The following is a 22,311-nucleotide window of genomic DNA, read 5'->3' as shown; positions in this document are numbered from 1 at the left end:
TGAGGTCAATATTTTGAAATACTAAACCATTATTTTGAAATTCCAAGTTATTATTTTGACAACATTTTTCATTATAATGATTTACAGGATCTTCTTTTTTTTCAGGCTTCACCAGATACCAGACAGATCTGCTGTGATCACACTGGTTTAATATCAGCTGAGATCAGCGGTGAGCACTGTTAGCCCTCTCAGGAGTGAACAATGCTCACGTTCATTAATTGCAAACAGATCTGTTCAGTTCACTGCTTACCAAAAAATAAAGCAATGAACACCATTCTTTTAGCGTGTTCATGCACAACCCTGGTTCCAACCATGTCATACTAACTATTGAATTCCTTTATTTATAATAGAGGACACAAAGACTGATATGCATCAGTTCCTGTGTGGCTGAAGGCTTTCTCTCAGCTGTTTGGAACACAATGTAAAACCTGGGGTTTATGTAGAATCACTTCTGCTGATGATACTGAATATAATTTCTTAATCACCCATATGGACATGTAAACTATAAATCATCTGAACAAAGTTGTTTGATAGATTTCTTGAAACTCTGCTGTTACTGTAGTTGCACTCAGGGAAGAATCCATAAGGCCACACACAAAATATACTCACAGCTTTTTCCTGTGTGCTCAAGGGTGCAGATCTCATTACAGTTCAGCGGGGAGAGGTGTACTGGGAAAGAAATATAGCCCTGGACTTATCCACTGGGACCGAGGGGGGTGACTCTACTGTAAACTAATGACATGGCTGTGGTGACATGGAGCCTCTGTGTCTGACTGTCAATATACAACCTTTTACTTTGAGCTGAGAGAAGTAGAAACAGGACAGTTGTAGCTCCACTTCCTATCTGACTTCCTACTGTTTACATGGTTCATTATTAGAAGGTAGGTCAGCTCAATATGTGTGAATTATTCATGTTAAAGCACCCTCTGCAACCAGCACTGGACACACTGTTAAACCAAGACTCCTTTCTAAAAGCAGGTGTTTTATGTAGTACATATTTTTTCACAGTAAAAACTTTAGTTTACATCACTGAGACTCTTTTCTGATTCATTTCAGTCTACAGACACACGTCATGTACTCAGTAACATCAACATCTAACCTGTTTGCCAAAGATTCTTCCTTCTTCTGCCTTCACTCTTTGGACCAGTAAAGAAAAGCATGAACTGACTTTATTTTATTGTTTGTCATGACAAATGTGACACAGCAGCTTTTAGCTAGTTAGTTAGTTTTTTGTTTGTTTGTTTGTTTTTTAAATGTGTTTGTTTTTACCCAAAAAGCTCCACTGCAATGTTGTAGATCAGTGTTTCCCAAACTTTAATAAATAAAAATTTTACTGCTATCATCCTACATCATCTTCATTAGGCTTTATTGAAAACATATATACATATTAAAACTTAAGAAATGAGAAATACTTTTTATTTCAGCTGAGGAAATCAAACACAATTTAGCCTCCTTCATAAATCAGACAAAAAAGTGCAGATACAACTTATTAAGTAATGAGATGCAATTAACAGCCTCTTGATTTTTTCCCCTCTCATCAGTAAAAAGATTTACACATTTTAAATGCTTTATAAAAGATGTACTGCACATTTAAATCAAAACGTTCAAAAAGTGTGAGTTATTTCAAAAGTGGAGTTAGCTTCTGTTAAATCTATTTTTTCAAAATTTATTCAGAAATCATTTAAAAGAGGGACAACTGTTTTTCAGGAGCTGTGGGGGACATGCTGTCAGCAGGAGTGGAAGTAACTCAAATTACTGTAATTCAAAGTAGTTTTTTGGGGGGTACTTGTACTTTAATGAGTAGATCTTCAAGCCTGTACTTTTACTAATAAAGTATACATTGCAAGATGTAATCTACTTTTATTATCATAGATGAGTACTGAGTACAATTTATGTACAAATTAATGTCCAAACGTTTTATCTGCATTTTAGTAGTCAATCAGGTGATCTGATGACAAACAGGCCAATGAGAACAAAGACATACAACTGAGATACAAAACAAAATGCTGCAGCAGCACACATTTGAATTAAGTGTGTTTAAGTATGTTATGGTTAATAATTAATTGATTAATTGCATTTTTTAAATTTAACCAATTAAAAATGCAATTAATGGATATTTAAAAAAAGGCCAAAAAAAGTGTCTTATTATTAAATATTAATTGATTATTAGCATTTTCAACTATTTGTTCAGGAAAATTCACAAAATTTGCAACCCTAGTTTGGAGAGGTGACTGTGACATCAATGGTTAAAAGTAACTAATACTCTGAGTAGTTTTTGCAATGAATACTTTGTACTTTTGCTCAAGTATATTTCTAAAACCAGTACTTTCACTTGAGTGAATTTCAATTGAGTAATATTTTAGCAATGTAACTGTACTTGTACTTGAGTAAAGATTTTCAGTACTCTTTCCACCACTGGCTATCAGGTAAGAACTTGAAAGTGACAGTCTGATATATATGATGAGTTCTATATGTTCTAAACTTAAGGTCCACTTACTCTGCTCTTCCCAGAGCTTTTAACCGTGTCATAATAGGTAAACTGTATGAAGACAGATGTTCACCTCTGTCTCACATCTGGTGTAAGATGTGAATGTCCTCCTTGATATTCCTCCAGCTGTCCTCTGGCTCCTGGTCGATGACCTTCGACCTCTTCGTGGACACCTGTCCTGGGTCCTTGCTGTTTCAGCTGTGGGGAACACTACATCACCACCTTCATGCAAATGACAGCGGTGACACTTTGTGTTGTCCTCTGGCTGTGTGGACACATCCAGTGTCCACAGACAGGATGTCAGGACAGAACTGTGAGCAGTGCTCAGGTCCAGGCTGACAGTGTTCAGGATGGTTAGTATGCTGTAATAAAATACATTCTCAGTGTTGGTTTGCTTCATTTTTTTTCTGATCATTTTTCTTGATCATTTTCAAACAGCAGAGATTTAAAAGAGTGAACACAACAAGACAGCTTGTTTCTAAATATATACTCTGAACTAAATTTAGACAATGACTCCCTGAAGAGTTATTTTCCCATTCCTAGAAAAAAACAGTAGGCATGTTAAAGGTCCAATGTCTAATTTTTTTTGGCAGATCTATTGTCAGAATATGCAATGGAATATAATATTCATCAGTATGTTTTCATAAGTGTATAATCACCTGAAAATGAGAATCACTGTGTGTTTTTTTACCTTAGAATGAGCCCTTTATATCCACAGAGGGAGCAGCTCCTCTTCCACGGAGGCCGCCATGTTGCATCATCACTGAAACAGCATGGATGAAAATATATATATATATATATATATATATATATATATATATATATATATATATATATATATATATATATATGAATATTTTCTGGTTCACATCTCCTCTCTGACAGTAAACTGAATATCTTTGAGTTGGACAAAACAAGACATTTGAGGACGTCATCTTGGACACTGATCAATATTTTTCACCATTTTATGGACCAAATGACTAATTGATTAATAGAGAAAATGATGAACAGATTGATCAATAATGAAAATAAGCCTAGTCTGCATGTATATAAACTACAAATACTCAAATTACTGTAATTAAGTAGTTTTTTGGGGTACTTCTGTGAGTAGATTTTTAAGTCTATGTTTTTACTTGTACTTAAATATTTATTACACTATGTAATCTACCTAGTTACTTTAAAAATTATAATTGAGTATTGAGTACAAGTTGAATTATCCAAACCATTCATCTGCATTATAGTAGCCAATCAGGTGATCTCATCACAAACAGGCCAATGAAAACCAGGACATATGGACAAGAAAACGAAACACTGCAGCAGCACAGGTTTGGTGTAATGATGTTAATGATTAATCGTTAATTGAATAAAAGGCATCAAGAATTTAATCAATTAAAACTGTATGCATGAATACTTAATCTATAGTCTAGAAACAGCAATAATTGCACCTCATTTATCATTATTTTGTCTGGTGGAGTCATTTGTTGAGTAAGGAAACTAAAATTTAAAATGAGAAAAAAATTACAAAACAAGACAGAAAACAATTGAAAATGAGTAAAAAGTAAAGAAAAACGTTAGGTTTTGAATCTTATACATTATTAATTATTTGAAGAGGTGACTGTGAGCACTGAGCAGAACAGCGAACAAGACTGACTGAAGATTTGAAGAAACAGAAACCTCTTTGACTGAAGGCTGCTGTTGATGATGTATTAATCATCAACCATTAAAAAGTAACTAATACTCTGAGTAATTTTTGAGAAGAATACCTTATAATTTTCTTAAGTACTTTTAGTTATAAATGAGTAATATTTTCATAATGTAATGTTACTTGAACTTGATTTCCACCATTGTATGTAAATAGATTTTTTAAAAGTTGAAGGAGGTAGGTTACTCCACTTCCTTTTTATCCTGACTTCATTGCTGCTCTATGCCAAAACCTGTTTTTTATGACTGAAAAGAAATCTATTTGAAATGTCCTCAGTCACATTTCAGCTGTTTGTGTTTGTGCTGTGGTGCTGATGTGTTTTTTGCTCTGTGAGCACCATCTTGTGGTCAAAAGCTGAACAGCTGCTGTCCTGGATGAATGTGAAAAACAAGGCTCAGTATACAGTACAGGTCCAGGCTTTTTTAATTGTTTCAAAGACAGGAGTGGGAGTGTTGTCACTAAGTTAATACATCGGAGACATGCACATCACATATATTAAGCCAAAATTAAAACAGTCTTACACCAAATTACTGACAGAGTAACAGAAACATGAGGGGTTTCAACACATGGACCTTCTAAAGTCACTCTGACTTCTCCACACAGACCAGCTTCACTGACACTGCTCACTGTGGAACTGTTCTCCAGTTTACCTGATCCACCTCCACTCAGCTGTCACAGACAAAAACATAACACAGACCAGAAGACACACAACTACAGACGAAATATAAAGAGACAATTTGATGAGTGTTAGGGACATATTGATGTGAACATAGAGGAGAACACAGATTTGACAACATGAAAATGTGCTGTGTTCCACACATGCACACAAACACACACACAGAGACACATCAGGAACACAGTGTGAAGACAACAGGTGATAACAAAGTGCAGACTGGTGTTAAATCAAACATTTAGTCAAATCCAATTAAGTCGTGAAGAAACTTTACCAAAAAAATACCCTTCACCCTGAGCAGTGATACCTGTCACACAGATCTTAGGTCAGCCAGGTGTCTTTTAAGAGCAGTTTCATGACAAAATAAATGAGGTGTTTAAAGTAATTATAGAAAGAATGTTAAATAAGAATAATGCAGCTTCAATCTACAAGTCCAGCTTTCTCTTTCTCATGAAGATTCATCTTGAACACAGTCAGATGATCCTCAGGACATGAGACAGAGTGTAAAACAGGGCTGGGCAATATGGAGAAAATCAAATATCACAATATTTATGACCAAATACCTCAATATATTTATCAATATTGCAACAATATTGCAGGATGACTACTGGTGCTTTCACAAAATATGACCACAATGAGATTTTTGATCAATAATCATCAGTAATGCGGATATAATGAGTAAGTGGGTAAAGACAAATCATAGAACAGTCAGGCAAGTTCAGAAAATGAAGTCACTTTACTTTAAAACCAAAAAAACACGGTCACAAAACATGTATATACATTTGGATATAACAATATCCAAAATCTACAATGATATCTAGTCTCATATCACGATATTAATATAATCTTGATATATTGCCCAGCCCTAGTGAAAAATCATAATCAATACAATAAAATCACAGAGTGTTTGGTTATCTCTGCTGCACTCTGTTGTAAAGGAAGCAGTTTAGTGACAGCCCAAAGAGTCTGAGAGTCGCTCTTCTCCATGTGTCTTCTCACCATCAGGCTGTCATGAGGAGTTAGCTGCCTCTGCTGGGCCCAGGCTGCAGAGTGTTAGTGTCCTTGTTACTGAATCCATCTTCCAACACACTCTACTTTGAATACTTCAGAGCCAGCTGCACAGGAAATAAAACATCACATATGTTTGTGGTAATTAAAATTAATAAAAAATGTACACTAAAATCTGAACTCTAGTCATCTTTATGAGATATATTGTCCAATATTTCTCTTGTTGAAGAGGTGTGTGTTGTAGAACAAGCTGTATGTGTGTGTCACCTTGTGAGCAGTGTCTGCAAACTGTTGGGCTTTGTGCAGCAGCTCCACCGTCTTGTCCTCAGCTCGAGTCAGTCTGTCTCCACGTTCCCCAAGAGACACATTCATCCTCTGAACTACGTTACCCATGGTGCTCCCTGTGGAACGATGCCCATGCTGACCTGTTCATACACACAAAAAAAAGACAAAGCATGTAAAAGGAAATGTATTATACAATTCATGCTGGGACCATGAATATTACATAGGACTAGTGTTACTGCTCACTGTTCACTTTTGATCAATACCTGTACAAATACAGTGCCTAGAACCTGGTACCAATACCCAACAGTACCTGTTTTTTGGTTCTTTACGCTCTAATAACAAAAATGTCATGCTGAATATCATATTGGTATGGAATTAATGTGAATCGATCCTCTTAAGTACCGAGTAAATCAGCATCCTGAAAAGAGTTTGGCACGCAGCCCTAATGAATATGCATATGTTGTGACAGTCTGGTCCAGCAAAAAGATATCTCAACAACAAGTGGCTAAGTGTTGACAGACAGACGGACAGACAGACTGAGGCCAGTGCCGACCATCACAGACTGGCCTGGTTGGTATGTGAGCATATAGTCTAACAGCTTAAAAAATTAAGGACACAGTTTCAAATGTACTGTATGTCAGTCAGTTTACTGTTTTCAACAGGCACAGTCTTAACCTGCCTATTAATATAAGCCTACCTATAAGACTAGACACCTGGTATATCACAACAGTTTCCACCATCATACATAGAGATTTGAATTGAATATGAGAAGGGAGCATTCAACACCTGAACAGAGAGGACACAGTGGATGACAAAGGGGATTTTCAAAGTCATGTCACTACATAACCCCTGAAATCATGCAGGAAAGACAAATTCTCCTGTTTCGATACAAAACCAGACAGAAATCTTCTTCAAAACCTGTTTTTCTCACTAATTTCTGCTTTAAGTGACATGCAAAAGGCAAAGAAAAAGAAGTTTAAATGCATACATTCACTTCTGTTGGCCATCAACCTTTTCCTGATCTAAACTGTGTACCAGCTCTGTTTGTATCCAGTTTTACTAAATGCAGTTCAGAGTGTCAGTGCCTATGACCCTGTGCCTATGAGCCAGACCCTGTCCCTGAACTCTACAGTATATTCCCCCATCTGATTCACAAGAGAATCATCCTGCCTTATCACTGTCAGCAGCAGCACATGTCGCAGGTCGACTGAGGTTAAGTATGAAGTGCTGTTGAGCTGTAACTCGGTGCCCTGCTGCAGCCTGGCACGTCTCCACCCATTACACTGGCCCTGTCAGTGGGTTCAATGGTGCTCCGTGCTCCCTGTCAGTCTTTGAGCCTTGGCCTCCCTAAAGACCGCCTATTGTACCGACGTCCCCGAAAATAAACAAAGTCTCCTCTCATCTGACCGCCGCATCACAGAGAGGCCTTTCTGCTGCAGCAGAGAGGTGCAGTGCAGCGAGGACAATGGACAAAAAGACAGAGGGGAAAATAACCCAGAGAGACTCTCATGAAGCCCAGGATGATATGACCTGAGGAGTCATAGTGGTATACACTGGAGGTAGGCTGGGAACCTGTTGTTTTCAATCCCAGAATATAGTGAGAATGCAGGAAAGTTCCTGTTAAAAATTTTGAAGTGATCCTGAGAAAAAGAAGCAGAGGCGAAAGTGTATCTGTGTCATGTGGGTTTCAGCATTGCCCCGCCCCTTTAGGAGACAAGAAACAGGTCCAGAGTCGATTCAAACCGATGGGAGAAGTGAATGTGAGTGCAGATTATGACCGACTCATTTACTCCATAGTCACTGAAGTAAATAATAGACCCATGTTCAGAACATTCAGACAGACAAATCCAGACACCTGTCTCTGCCTCAGAAACACAGATACGCTCCTTGACATAATTCAGCACATCAAGTCAGCAGATCAAAACAAACCACTAAACAAGGTGCAAAAATTAAATTTGTCCTGTATCTGCTTCCATCCAGCCACATGATTTTTACACACTTCACACTTTATCTTGTTATGTAGAGCATCTTTGGTGGAACAATCTGTCAGTCACATTATGGTGAGCGCAAATGAAACACCAGGGCTGGAAGACCTGCTGCCTCCTTTAAATCAGTTAATTTAGGAACAGTTTGGGTTCCTGTTCAGCTGCCACAGAAACACCAGCACAGTGTTGTGAATAAGACAAGGACTGTGTGTCTGCATTGTTCCAGAATCGTAGGGTTGTTGAATGGAAACACAAACATGCCAATTTAACTGCTGACAGAACAATGCATACATGTTTGGGTGCTTTCAATGTTTATAGCCAAGGTGTAAAACATAAAACACTCAAATACAAGTTTTATTTTGCATTTTCAATTTCAGAGCATAAGAGTTGTTTTTCAGTTTTACTGTGACCTGATGCCTTTTGAGAAAGTGTTTGTTCAGTGTTTGTACAGTGTAATACAGAAATGTTTGAAATGTTCCGTATTTTTCGGTTGCCAGTGGGCACATTTCTACCTCAGATCTCAGAAGATTTTGTCCATCTTTGAAAGTTGCACTACTGTCTGTTCAGAATGAATAAAAAGAAACATGTCTTCATGAATCTGTTTTTTTCTGTTGTATAGAAATCACACTCTGAAAACCCAAAGTGTGTCTTCTCTGTTCCCTTATAGCTCACTTGATAAAAGGTGTAACCATACTGCAACAAGTTTGTGTTTCTGGAGACAGGTGTGCGGGGAGTCCTGCATGTGCAAAACTGATGCTAGAGGGGTACCTACAGCATCACAGTTTGAAATATAAGGCCACTGACCAAGCTGATGTATTTGATGACTTGGCAGTGAGACTGTGTTGGACCAGCATATAAATAGTTGCGAGGATACATTCTGGTAAAAAGCTATTGTATCAGCCTTAGTCTTATTATTTCACCTCTTAAGGTTTAGTGGTTTCAACCATTTAAAGGATTACTCAAGGAATTTAGTGTCACTTCAATTGAGGCACTTGTCAGAGATGTACTGACTTTTAGTCCCTAGTGTTGGTCAAACTCCAAAACTAATGGATCCTACATTTCCCATAATGTAACCATAGTGCATCTTTTCATTAAACTCTCCCTGCCTGGTAAATATCCTTATCTTTCAATCTCAATATAAATATGTAATCTTCAACCATAATTGGACATCATCCTGATGACATCACCATGATATCATCAGGGTTTTCTCAGACTTGTCAAAGCTCCTCCTGAGCCACAGAAAGCACAGTGTGACTATTTTTGACAGGCTCAGTAAAACTAACCATAACTAATAAACTTACACAGATCAGCCATAGCATTGAAACCATCTATCCAGTGTTGTAACATTGTGTAGGTTTTTGAAAACAGAACTGTTGAGGCCTGGACTCTGCAGACCTCTGAAGGTGTCCTGTGGTACCTGATACCAAGACTTTAGCAGCAGATCCTTTAAGTCCTGTACATTTTGGTGAATACTAACCACTGCATACCGGGGACCCCGCAAGACCTGCAGTTTTAAAGATGCGCTGACCCAGTCGCCTAACCATCACAATCTGGTCCTTTTCAAAGTCACTCCCATTTTTCCTGCTTCCAACACATCAACTTGAAAAAAATGAGTCTTTACTAATAAATCCCACCTGAAATGATAAAAGTGCCCCTTTAGTCACTGCCGTACCTTGACCTGGTGATCTTTGGTTTGCAACCATCAGTTTCTTCATACGATTCAAGAATGCTTTGCAGCGGTAGATGACCAGGTTCATGGTGCGGGCATCTGAAAGAACAAGGACAACACATTACAACTGGGTTCACTCACATATGAACTCAGTGATTAACTCTGTAATACTACCTCCTGTGAGTTTGGACTGGCAGTTAATGAACTCTGCCTGTTTGGGAGGAACGTAGCTCTTCCGTCGGGCTTTCAGGGTTCTGGATGCAGGGCCAAGTGGGGAGTCACTGGGACCAGCTCTGACCTCGTGGTGAGCAGACTGACTTGCTTTCCCCTGGCGGCCCCCCTTGCTTAGCTTGCCAGCTTTTCCCAGACTTCCTGCTTTCCCCTCCCAGTAGGTCTGGCAGGCGTGGTACAGGATCTGGACAAAGATACATTTTTCTGCTGATGAGCTGGCCACCCACTGGTCCACAGCATTGTCAAACACCAGGTCAAACTCTGGGCTGTCCTGAAAGAATACAGGAGAATGGAATTACATTTGTTTAGCTGATGGTTTTATCCAAGGAGATTTACAATAAGGGCATTCAACAATGTGGATACAACCCCAAAACGGCAAGAAATATTGGCCAAAATGCAGTCTGAACAAATGAGTTTTCAGTCTGTGATGGAAGTGTTTCTGCTGTACTAATGTCAACTTGGAACAGTTGTGAATTTGTTGAGCAATAGCAATAGTATTATAACAGATACATTGGTAGAGTACTACATATAAGAACAGGATGTCCAGATGCTGCTGACCTTGTTGGGATTGATGCCGTTGACCTGTCTGAGCTGCTCCACTGTCCACTGGGACCTTCTGACAAAGGAGGAGGAGCCACCAAACTGCTTCACCTTTGTAATAAAGAGCTGATGGGGCCTTGTGTTGGTCACTAGGTAAAGGGATCATACAAAAAATGATATCTGTATTGAGCCACTATAAAAAAGTTTTTATATTTGCAGGATAATGCAAAACACTCATATAACACATGTCACATGTGTATACAGTTTTTTGTATAATTTAGTTTCCCCACTAAATTTCTTTCTTTAGTGTTGCTTTTATATAGCTTGTTCTGTTTCATTGTCTGTCAAATAAAAACAATGTCAAACCTTGAAAGTGTTCAATAATAATTTTAGAATGGAACAGAATCTTGAGTTTATAGTAAAGCTAGTGCACAGACTGGGAGATGCTCAGAAATCATACCACCCAGGAGAACCATCAGTCTTGAGGAATATACATTGTCAGTTACATCACATCTCAACAAATGTGTTGATGATGTACTGAAAACAAAGACAGTATAATCATTCCCCACCCAAAAAGCCTGGATGAATGGAGAGGTGAGTGCTCTATCTAGATACAATAAAGCTGCCTTTTGGTCAGGTGACAAGGAGACTTATAGAACCGCCAGAACAAACTGGAAAGCTGGCATCAAGTAGGCAAAGTGGAGATATGTGGCAAGAGATGCAGAACATCACAGTGCCCCCATCATGTTTGAGGCCACGCTGCCAAATTAGCTAAACACATTTGTGCTTGCTTTGATCTCATCAGAAAACAGTCAGCTGTAAGGTCTACTCCACTTCTAAAGGGCCGGCCACAGAGGATGTGAGAAAAGTCCTGGTGAAAGTGAATAAGAGTTAAGCTGCTGAGCCTGATGATGTCCTCGGCTGTGTACTAAAAATTTGCCAATCAGCTAGATGATGTTGTTACTGACATTTTTAACATACAACTGTCACATGAGAATCTTCCCACCTGCCTCAAAACAGCCACCATCATCCCTGTGCATAAAATGTTTGCAGTGTCTAGTCTAAATGACTACTGCCCTATGGCACTCACTCCCATTCTGATGAAGGTCTTTGAGAAACTGGTTCTCCAGCACTTAAAGAACAACATCCACACCAGCCTGCACCCTCACCAGTTTGCATTCAGAACCAATAGATCCACCATGAACGCCATCTCCACTGCCCTCCTCTCAGTCTTCACTCACTTTGAAGAAAACAACATCCACTTCAGAAAGCTATTTGTTGATTTCAGCTCAGCATTCAACACAATCTCTCTCTTGAAGCTGATTAGCAAACTGACCACACTGAGCTTGAGTACCACACTCTGCAACTGGATGTTGGACTTCCTCACAAACAGATCACAGAGAGTTTGGATTAGCAGTCTCACCTCCTCCACTTTAGTGCTCAACACCGGAGCCCCTCAGGGACGTGTTCTCAGCCCCCTCCTGTTCACACTGTACACCCATGACTGCAGCCCCTGACATGGGGATAATGTTACTGTGTAGTTTGCAGATGACAACACCATCACTGGCCAGATTTCAAACAACAATGAGACTTTATATCAGGAGGAAATCAATAGTCTTGCTGCTCAACATCTGCAAACCCAAGAAGCTGTTTATTCATTTTCAGAAAAAGGAGGCGTACACCTCCGTCTACATCGGTGGAACAGATGAACAGTTTTAGAACTTGAACCTGTCATGGACATTATACATCTCCACCCTCAAAAACAGCTGTATTTCTTAAAGAAACTTAAGAAGGTACAATTCCAGTACCATGTTCTTGTCATCTTCTTCAAAGGAGCAACCTGAGCAGCTTCTTCAATCCATCCACCTCTTACTAACCCTTCCTTTTTTGATCAACTACATTGACTTTTTGGTTTTTGATGGATGAGCTGGCTGTCACTGGAATGAAATGTTTCTGCAGGTCTTCATCTTCCATTTCCACTGATAATTCTGCCTCTGCATCTCTGCCAACCCTGTATTCTCCTGAACAATAGCCACTGTGAAACACTGTTCAACAAGGCATCTGTTCTGAGCAACAAAAACTGTTTAACCTACACAAAAACAGGCTTACTTGGCAAAAGTGATGCTGGAAAAAAACACAAAGGCTAGAGCTTGAATGTGACTGCAGGTTAGAATCAATGGACTGGCTGGTTAGTATGCTACTGTGAAACAAGGAAGGTGAATGAGCTGTTCTCTAATCTACTAACATCAAACTACACATGGGCAAAGATTTGAAAGTGAAATGGCTCAGAGTGCTCAGTGGTCTTTGTTGCATGTTATACCCCTGTCTCTGTCCCTTTGCTCCCTATCTGTCTCTCAGTATTAAAAAGTAATGGCAAAATGGCAAAAAACAAACCAACAAAAAAAAGAACGCTATTACCCATAAGTGTTTTCTGATGCAGTGCCTTCAAAAACACACACACACGTATGATTCATTTCACTAATTCTTGATCTTCCACATCTATAATGAATGTGTGGTTAAGTTTAGGAAACTATCAGCCCTAGGTTAAGATTAGGAAGTGATCATGGTCATGGTTAAAAGAATAGTGACTGATGGCAGGAAAAGTTTACAAGTCCATCCAGACCAACCTGCACCCCTGGAGTTTTGTGGCTCTCCAACAACAACGCTCTTACTTCCACCTTAACTCCTGCTAAAGAGTTATAATTCACACAGCCACTAGAGGTCAGTGTCAGTTAAATGTAAACATATTTTGGCAACTAAATGACTAATGCTGTCACTTCAGCACTACATAGTTCTTAGTCTTTTCACATGTTTTCAGCATGGTTTCTGGTGATGTATAATGTATTTCATAGAAAAAGCTTCTTCCTTTACTTGAAATTTGGAAGTAAAAGAACTTCCAGCTGGTCAGCTGCCAACAGAGGCTCTTTCTTACAAGATGAATGCTGAAAGTCTGTAAATTACAGCCTATAAATGCTTATCTAATGTTCACCAAATATAGAAAGTGTAAAAGTCAGAGTGAACCTGAAACACAGATGAATGTGGCGTAGTCTCCTTTGGCTCCAGTAGGCAGGAAGGACATCCTCTTCCTCTTCCTCCTCCGCACCTCCACTGCCACCAGCAACCGCTCATCACGAGGGATGAAGACCTCTTTGTTGATGGCAGACTGAATGTTCATTGTAGTCCTGACACCTACACAGGTGATGGATGGACATAGCTGTGCTCGTTAGGCCTGTTCAGACACTGGACTAATGTCCCCGCAGTGCAGACGAGCAAAAGGACTAAAAGAGCTACAGGCTCAACAATCAGGTCAGTTGTTTTCTGCCAACAAGTCTGTGATGAAAACAGCTGATCAGAGGGATGTCATCACAATATAGAAAAAGTCACTGAAAAATTCTGTTACAACAGATATGTGTTACTTTAAGCTGCTGTAAGTGATTCTGGAGAAAGATAGTTGATTGTTGAGTTTCATTCCCAGGTGCTCAAACAGCCGGACATTCTATGTTCTAGGTTGATGACTTCCCATAATGTCTGTATTTGACGACCTGGGAATGAGACTCAACAATCAACTGTCTTTGTCCAGACTCTGTAGCAGCTTTAAACATGAGCTAAAAAAGACTTCATATATATTTAACTTAAATGGTATCATACCACAATTCATAAGTTTATTGGAATTGCTAGGCAGAAAGAATGTATGTCCAAAAAGGTTGTTTTTTGAGAACTGATTTTTTTTTTTTTAGATAACTGAAGAATAAAACTAGCTGAAAGCTCTGAAGGCTAACTCCCATAGGTAAGGTAATTCATTCAACACTGAGGCGAGGTGGAGCTTTGAGGTTTTGAGGATCCAGTGGAGTTACAGGATTTAGTCACAAGCTGTTTTAATACTTTTTATTGGTTAGATATTTGTAAAATCCATAGACAGACATAAAAGGTGAGTAATGGCACTGATTTATGAAAATTATTTATGGACATAAAAGGTTTACACCCGACAGCAACGATAATTTTTATATTTCCTGTAGAGACTTTATTCAGTTTGACTTCTGTAAGTACAGCTGTACTCACTATCATTTTTTAAATGAATTATTTGTTGTTCTCTGATAATATCAGGTAAATTAATTCATAACAAAACTTGTTCTCTCATAATAGAGGGCTTATCTTGAGATAGCAGAACTCATTCTCTGGCAATAAAGTGTTAATTATTTCTTATATCAAGATAACAAAACTTGTTTTCTTGTAATAACAGGTTAATTATTTGTTATGATGAGACAACAAAACTGTTTCTCTGGTAATAACTGGTTATTCTCTCTCAATCATGGGTTAATTATTTCTTATAACAAAGCTGGTTTTCTTGTGACAGTGGGTTAATTATTTAGTTATCTTGATTTAACAAAACTTGCTCTATCAAAATAATGGGTTAATTTCTTACCTTGAGAAACTTGTTTTCTGGTAATAAAGGGCCAATTACTTCTTATCTCAAGATAACAAAGCTAATTTTCTCGAGAAAATAGGTTCATTTATCTCGTAATCTCAAAAGGCCATTTAAGAAAGCACATTTAAAGATAATCATGACATTAAGTCTGGTATGAAATGTTGTGCTGAAATGATTTCTTGATTATTTTATTCATATAATGAATTGCTCACGGTTACGCACATTTCAGTCCTTAACACTGGATCAATCTTTCTCTCCATCTGTTGGTCACTGAGGTTTGACCTACCTGTTCTTGTCCTTTTCTCCACCCAAAAGCGTGAGTCTTTCAGTGTCTTCTAGTTCAGGCAGACGGTCTTGTTAGTTAAATTAGTATCCTGTTAAATTCTTGAAATATTTCCCAGGATTCTGTCATGAATTTATACCAGCGCACACCAAATGGCGTGCCTTGCTGTGAAGGCGCAAATCAACCCCAGTCCACCCCATTTCAAGAGGTTGACATGCACGTGGTTAAAGGCTGCTGCTCAGAGAACAGTCAGCAGCTGTCTCACACACAGAGGCCTGATAGCTCTTAAATGCAGGGACAGGCAGGGGTGGCACCAGCTGGTGGTGGATGTGATCTGATGTGTTAAAATGTTTTAACATCACATGGGAAAATCCAGAAAAAAAAGTAAAACAGCCATGAAATGTAAAGTAACATTTTTTTTAAAAAAAACACAGCATTACTTTTCATCACAAAATCAGTCAAGACCATTTTGGATGTTGCTCTGGTTTGAATAAGTGGACAACCAATCACATTAGAGCTTTAATCAGGCCCGAAAAGTAGAGCCCAACAAGGCCTAAACCCGACAAAAATCCGACCCAACCCCGACCCACATTAGCATATTTCAGCGCCAGACCGATTACTGGCCAACATTTTTCTTAATGAGCTTCCCTCTATGCATCCTGACTGAGAGGACACTTTTTTGGGGACCAAACCTCAAATGGGGACAAACAAACAAACAAACAAACAAACAAAAACTAATAATAATAAGTAGAGGAAGAAGAAGAAGAAAAAGAAGAAGCAGTGGAAGAGGAAGAGGAAGAATACAGTCTGAACTGGGGATTAATATTGAAACATAATAATGAGACATTTTCTATCCCAGGAAAAGAAGCACATGACCCCAAGAAATCCTGGGAAATTTAAGGTTTAATTGTGGCAACCATTAAAACACACTGGTCATATTTCAGGCTATTAATAGTTATTGAGGCTCAAGAATCTGTTTCAACATTAATAAGCATTGTAATCAACATAAGATAAACGGTACATATGTCTTGACCTTCACTGCAGCTGGGAGGATGAAATGTCAAGTTCACTGCCTGTTAAAACACATGAGAGACACATTCCATGTTCTGTTTGCATTCAGAGGCTGCTGCTGTGATATAATTGGCTTAATAAAGTCAGTGATCACTCAAAGTTAAAGAGCAAGGCTGCAAACAGCAGTCACTCTCTTGGAGTAAGATTTGGAGATTAGGATGATGGGTTTTTCAGAAAATTTTGGTCATCTTTCTGTGAGAGTGCCTTTTCTATTACAAAACTGGTGGCAGGCATCATATTGTGTTAGTCTAATGAAGATGATAGAGCCACAAGGTACTGTGTTACCTGCTGACAAGTGTTTGAATTAATTAGTTAATCAGTTAATTAAAGCACACAGTTTTTTCAGTTTCCCATTTTCCATTTCCCTGGAAGCAGGAAATGGTTTGGAGGGGCATTCCCAGGAATCCCGTTTCCTGGAATAAAACCTTAGGCTAAACCTGACGTGAACCTGTGAAATATGTGAGAAAAGACAGGAAAAGTGGGAGAGAGAGAGGACAATGTGCAGCAAAAGACCACAGGCTGGATTCAAAGCCGGGCTGCTGTGATGAGGACTTCACACCAAATCACACGTGAGCTACCAGGGAACCCACACAATCATTTATTTATGTACTATTTACTTAATAATGAACAGTTTCCTTCCATACTTAACACAAGTTCTCATAATGTTTCACTATGACAGATGAAGTCAGTCACAGTCATCCAACAGTGGCCAATCAGAGTGGAAAGGCAGGAAAGGGATCATCACATATGACTAATGAATGACTCATCAAAACTCTAACTGAAATGTATTCATTTATTATATAACTTCTAATTTCTCTTATTTTTACTGACTGAGTACTGACAGCACAACAAACACCTGACATGACTGAGCTTAAATGAATATGATGTGATTATAAGTCATTTTTATATGTTATTAATAATGATTCTAAATAATTCTTTGCCATGTTAAATTATAGGAGCAGTGATGACTATCAGAGTAACTAGTTTCCTCGGGTGTTGTGTGTCAGAACTCTGTTGTTGCTCGGTTGGATCTTGGTGTCTCTGACTGAAGCAGATCCAGGAAAACCTTCAGCAGACACACATCACACAGTTCACTCTAAAAACAACATAAAGACCTTTAGTGATCCATTACCTGAAGGTTTCAGCTCCTGAATTCATACAACTATACAGAAATTCTTAAAGTATTACAGTGTATCTCTGCAGCGTGCATATACAACATCACAACAAGTTCTTTAAGCATTGTATCATTCCTCCATGTGTTCACTGACTGTACGATTCTTCTGTTATCACAGTTTGCAGATTCTTGAACACATACATTTATTGATATATACATGTATGTTTATGTGTGTGGAAATATAAAATTTTTATTCTCAGTTTTCAACTGTTCTTTCTTAAAGTGGTGTTCAAGCTAATAAAACACCACATGAAGCAATTTGCACCTCTCAAGTGTGATGTCATCAGAATAATAACAGAGCTCGGCTGAGCCTCAGAGCCCGTGGCGCCTCTTAAACTCGCCTCGCCTCTGAGCTAACTGCTGCTAACAAATGGTGACTAGCTGTGACCGTAAACCAGAGACAGACTTGTTCTGTGTTATGACACAGACCCTCCAGCAGAGGACACCACAAGACCAAAAATAAATGGTCATCATTCAAAAGGTACTACAAGAAACTTTGATGCTTTGTTGATTTTGGAGAAATAATGTCAAAAATAAAATTATGTAAATAATCTCCTCCTGCTTTTTAATTGGCTAACATATGACTCACTGTAACTCTGGATAAATCTCAACACAGGCTCATTTCAAGAAGAATCTGACCTGGTTACAGGCATCAGGAATAACTATGCAGTATGGATGATGATGATTAATAGATGATCAATTAATTTGGTCGATCAAGTAAAATTGAATTGATCTACTATCAAATAAAGATCTGAAATATGACAGATTAATTTTAGGAGTCTGTTCACGTTATCTAATAAATGTGTGTTTCACATGTGGGCCTTTCTGTCTTTATATTTCATAGGCTGTGTAATGCTGTTAGAGAATCCAACATGTTGCCATAGAAATAAAGCTTTGATTGAGGAGGAAAAAATACATTTGGAATTGTTTGGTATCAGGAAAACTTTTATATTTTTTTAAAATGACAATGACTCAATTAATAGCATGTTAATGTTATCAATGATCGATTCAGGAAGGTCATTATAATTTGCAACTCTATTATACAGAAAAGCAGATGATCATGCAGGTAATAAACTGAGACATTCATAACCGTTTAAAAAGATTTTCAGCCAAAATTTTCATGACAGTAGTTTAATAGATCCTGCATGAGCACATGAATTTCGGAGCAAGTATTTGTAACCAAGCAGGAATTCTCTCTCATTAAATATTTGAGAATTTGCCACTATTAGCAAATATGGTGAAATTTGGCAAATGTTCCAATAATGTACTTCACAGCACTCCATTATCGTATTTCAAGGTGAATCAGCAGCTCATACTGGATGTGCTTAATAAATCTTGTGTAACTTGGAGCTTCTTTTAGTGAGATACAAGGTTTTCTGTGTTGTTATTTTTTAATTCAATGCAGAGGTAAGCAGACAGAACAGAAGGGTTAAAAGATTTTCATCAACAAGGCTCATGTCCACTGTGAAAAGCCTGTTGTCTTGAATGAGCCTCTGATCACAGTGAACCACAATAAAAGTGTTCATAAAGCCTACTTGAGACTGAATGAATGACTGAGACCAGACAGGAGGTGTCAGTCCCCTTTATTAAAAAAAAAATCAAGGTAAAGCACCACATGATCAGAGGGAACAGTACAGCGAGGGTAAACAGGGTACGCATGACAACAGAGTGCACAGCAGGACTCATTCCACTGACTCTCACTCGTCCACACCGGCCAGCTGCAGTGTGACATTTCATTCAACAAAATGAGAAAATAAAAAAAAGTGGCACTTTACAGAATCATTTCAACAGAAAATGTAAACAGTGTACTGTCCTGTCCAATCACAGTCTCTGATTAAGGTCAGTCAATAACATCGGCCACCACAAACACTCACTGAATCTAACATGAAAACCTGTTTTTCCTTCCTGAATATTGATCTAAAGAAAGCTTCATTTCATTTTCAACCTAGTGAAGAGAAGAGGAACTACGTCCAGTCACAGGGCACTACTCTGACCGCCTCGTGTTCATGCTGCTTACATACAGCACAGGCATCGGCAGGCCTCAGGAAGAGATATTCATTTATTCTGATGACATTTAACAGAAGGTTGGACATGTAAACAAGGACAGACAGAGGTCAAAAGTCTTTAGGTTGACACTGGAGCAGAAGAAGAACTGACTACCAGCAGTGATTCTCAGTGACCAGGCTGCCACCTGCTGCTGCTGACATGTTAGGACATCGGGTCTGTTCATGGAGAATCATTTATTATGTCTATTTGTCATGGCATCTTTAATACCAGTGCAAAATACCTCATTATGGTTTAACCTGTTTCTATAAGTATATATCTACAGTATATATTTATATACATGAGATCATATAGACTGTCATTAGATGGGATTATTTGGTCACAAAGGCAGCTCAGGGAACAGGAAAAAAATGCAGATGAGGTTTTGCTTTAAATCACTGGAGTTCATTTAACTCATTTTATAAATCATAATTTCACTGAGCTTTTTGAATACTAGAATATTAAGTCTGATTTTCAGCTGATATTTTACTCTGACTTCTTTAAATATTCAAAGTTATGGAAAAGGATCAGGACCATATGTAACAATTTTATTTGAGTTCTAACTGTTTTCAGAATTGCGAGTATAAAGTCAAAATTCTGTCAATAAAGTCAGAATTCTGTGAATTGAGTCAGAATTCCCAGAATGAAGTTGGAATTCTGAGGTCAAAATCAGACCCTAATCCTCTTCCCTACAAAGTTACAATGATAAAGTCACTTGAAAAAATATGGTCCATTTAAATCCAGGTATTATATTAATAAACAGAATAACAGATACAATCAAAACCCAGTTGGCATTATGTATCCCAAAAAATGAACTACTACTGCAAAACTGTTGTACATAATTCACAGGAAAGGTGGTTTTGTAGTTAAGTAATCAGGCTTTGGCAATCCAGTTTTGTTCTGGGTGCAGCTGTCCATCAGAACAAAGAGGAGACAAGTTAACTTCAGTCTGAGGGTAAGATGAATTATCTCAAACCACTGTTGGAGGCAGAGCTGCACAGCAGTCAGAAATCATTCATCTGACTGAACTGAACCTCACTGTGTGGGGAAACTCAGAATAACTGGGCGTGTTTAACTGTCCCCTAATGTCTGTGTTCAGAGGCTCCGCCTCCAACAGGTGTTTATACATGTCAGACCTGAACAGAGTAAGGTACATACAGCAAATATGAGACAAATCAAACAGAAAAACAGGACTGTAAACATGGATCACAACAAAACAATGAACAGTAAGGTCAAAATATAAAAGTGTAAGCTTCATTCACAGCAGGTTTGAATATTTCTCGGTTTGTTATTTAATAAAACTTAAACCTTGTAGAATCAGCAGGTGTTGGTCTGCATGCTCAGTCTCAGTTCAATCAAAAGAAATCAAAGCCCAGAATCTATGTACATGGCACATATCCATCATGCTTTGTTTGAGCCTCAGTGTGGCTTTAATTCCTTACAAAATGCTTTATGATCAATGAGTGTGAAAAATATATTCTCAGATGGAATTGATTCTTCATGGATATCCAGCCTGGGTCACACGCTATTCACAAACACACGTTAGTGTTAAACACTACACTTGTCTCTGTATTGAACTGCTGTATTTGGACTGTTTGGCTCTGCTCGGACAGAGACTGTTACCTCAGTACAAAGTGCAGTAAGATTTTCAGTGTCGTAGTAGTGCCTGAAGTTGGCCTGAGATCACAGTCAGCATCATGCCACCATCATCAATGAGTACGAGCTGCAACAACAACCAGTCTGTTGGCAACTCACAAATATTTGGCAACAGATTTATTATCAGTTAAATATCAGTGTCCTTAATTCCTGACAGAAACAACAGTTCAGTCAACGTAAACATGATGAGAGGACACAGGATATGAGAGCAGAGTTAAAGTAGCTCCATGAAGTGATTGTTTTTTGTATTAAAGGACAAGTTGTGATTTTTGGCCTAAAGTGACTCCTCCTCCAGCAGCAATAGTCTTGCAGACTATCATGCTTATTCTGTTCTTCCCCATATAGACATGTAGCAACACTCTTCACAAGAAAACCCACAGTGCTTACATGCCCATCACTTTGTCATGCTATTCTACAGTTTCTACTGCTAATCAACAGGGATGTCACATCATGATGGACACAGACTGTATAAAACATGGATGTAGTCTCTGTGACGTCACCCACAAGTTTCTGAAGAGTCATTCTGAAGCTCAGTGTTGTGGCAAGTCCAAATATGGTCAAAGAGGTGGGATGTGGCATGGCTACTTAGCAGCTAGTCATCTGTGACAGGGCCCATTTGTCCCTAAAGCAGCCATGTACTTTATCATGCATATCCTTAAGCCTTAAAGGGAAAATTCACCACTTGTCATGTGGGTATCCAGTCAGTGTTGATGATAAATGTAGCAAACTGAACCAATACATTTCTCAGTGCTGCCATAGATGAATCCAATGGCCGCTTTGTGTGTTCTGCCTTCAAATTTTACACAGTAGTTAGATGTTGGTTGTGACATCAGCCATTTTTGATCCACTCTGACACATAGTGGTCCTCTGTACACTCAGTGAACCTCTGTAGTCTCTGCTCTCAGACAGCAGCTCTCTTCATCAAGTAAAATTTTGTGTATTTTGCATTCCGCTTTTTTTTTTTTTCAAAGTTGAAGTTTGGCACAACTGTTTGGACCAGCTGAGCTGTACAGGTTCGTTCCGACTTCCTAGACATTGTTGTCAAAAGTAAAGTAACGTAGAGAGTAAGTGCAAAAA

At 38.5% G+C, this 22,311-nt stretch overlaps 1 protein-coding gene across 2 annotated transcripts; it reads right to left on the bottom strand.

The window, feature by feature from the left end:
- Window positions 1-4,595: 4,595 nt before the first annotated feature.
- Window positions 4,596-15,560, bottom strand: stxbp6l (syntaxin binding protein 6 (amisyn), like). Of its 2 annotated transcripts, none has more exons than XM_084737358.1 (7): window positions 15,294-15,560; window positions 13,603-13,770; window positions 10,600-10,730; window positions 9,985-10,225; window positions 9,814-9,909; window positions 6,139-6,296; window positions 4,596-5,978 (listed from the first exon to the last, which is right to left on the bottom strand). In XM_084737358.1, the coding sequence occupies exons 2-7, from the start codon at window positions 13,754-13,756 to the stop codon at window positions 5,955-5,957; spliced, it is 804 nt and encodes a 267-aa protein (XP_084593484.1). In that variant the 5' UTR covers window positions 13,757-13,770; window positions 15,294-15,560; the 3' UTR covers window positions 4,596-5,954. The 2 variants fall into 2 exon arrangements, with proteins under 2 accessions (XP_084593484.1, XP_084593483.1); XM_084737357.1 differs by having other exon boundaries at window positions 9,985-10,312; window positions 15,294-15,559.
- Between the last annotated feature and the right edge of the window lie 6,751 nt (window positions 15,561-22,311).

This window comes from Lutjanus erythropterus, chromosome 15 (assembly GCF_056507025.1).
Source record: "Lutjanus erythropterus isolate fLutEry1 chromosome 15, fLutEry1.hap2, whole genome shotgun sequence".
NCBI classification, from domain to species: domain Eukaryota; kingdom Metazoa; phylum Chordata; class Actinopteri; order Lutjaniformes; family Lutjanidae; genus Lutjanus; species Lutjanus erythropterus.
This window is presented reverse-complemented; position numbering and strand designations above follow the sequence as displayed.

What these genes read in the sequence shown, in the direction of transcription:
- stxbp6l (XM_084737357.1), bottom strand. Translation starts at nt 13,756, where the DNA reads ATGAACATTCAGTCTGCCATCAACAAAGAGGTCTTCATCCCTCGTGAT. An exon ending in CACATTCATCTGTGTTTCAG is followed by an intron (nt 10,731 to 13,602) that starts GTTCACTCTGAC and finishes CCCTTTACCTAG; the next exon opens with TGACCAACACAAGGCCCCAT. An exon ending in CCAAAGATCACCAGGTCAAG is followed by an intron (nt 6,297 to 9,813) that starts GTACGGCAGTGA and finishes GTGTATGAACAG; the next exon opens with GTCAGCATGGGCATCGTTCC.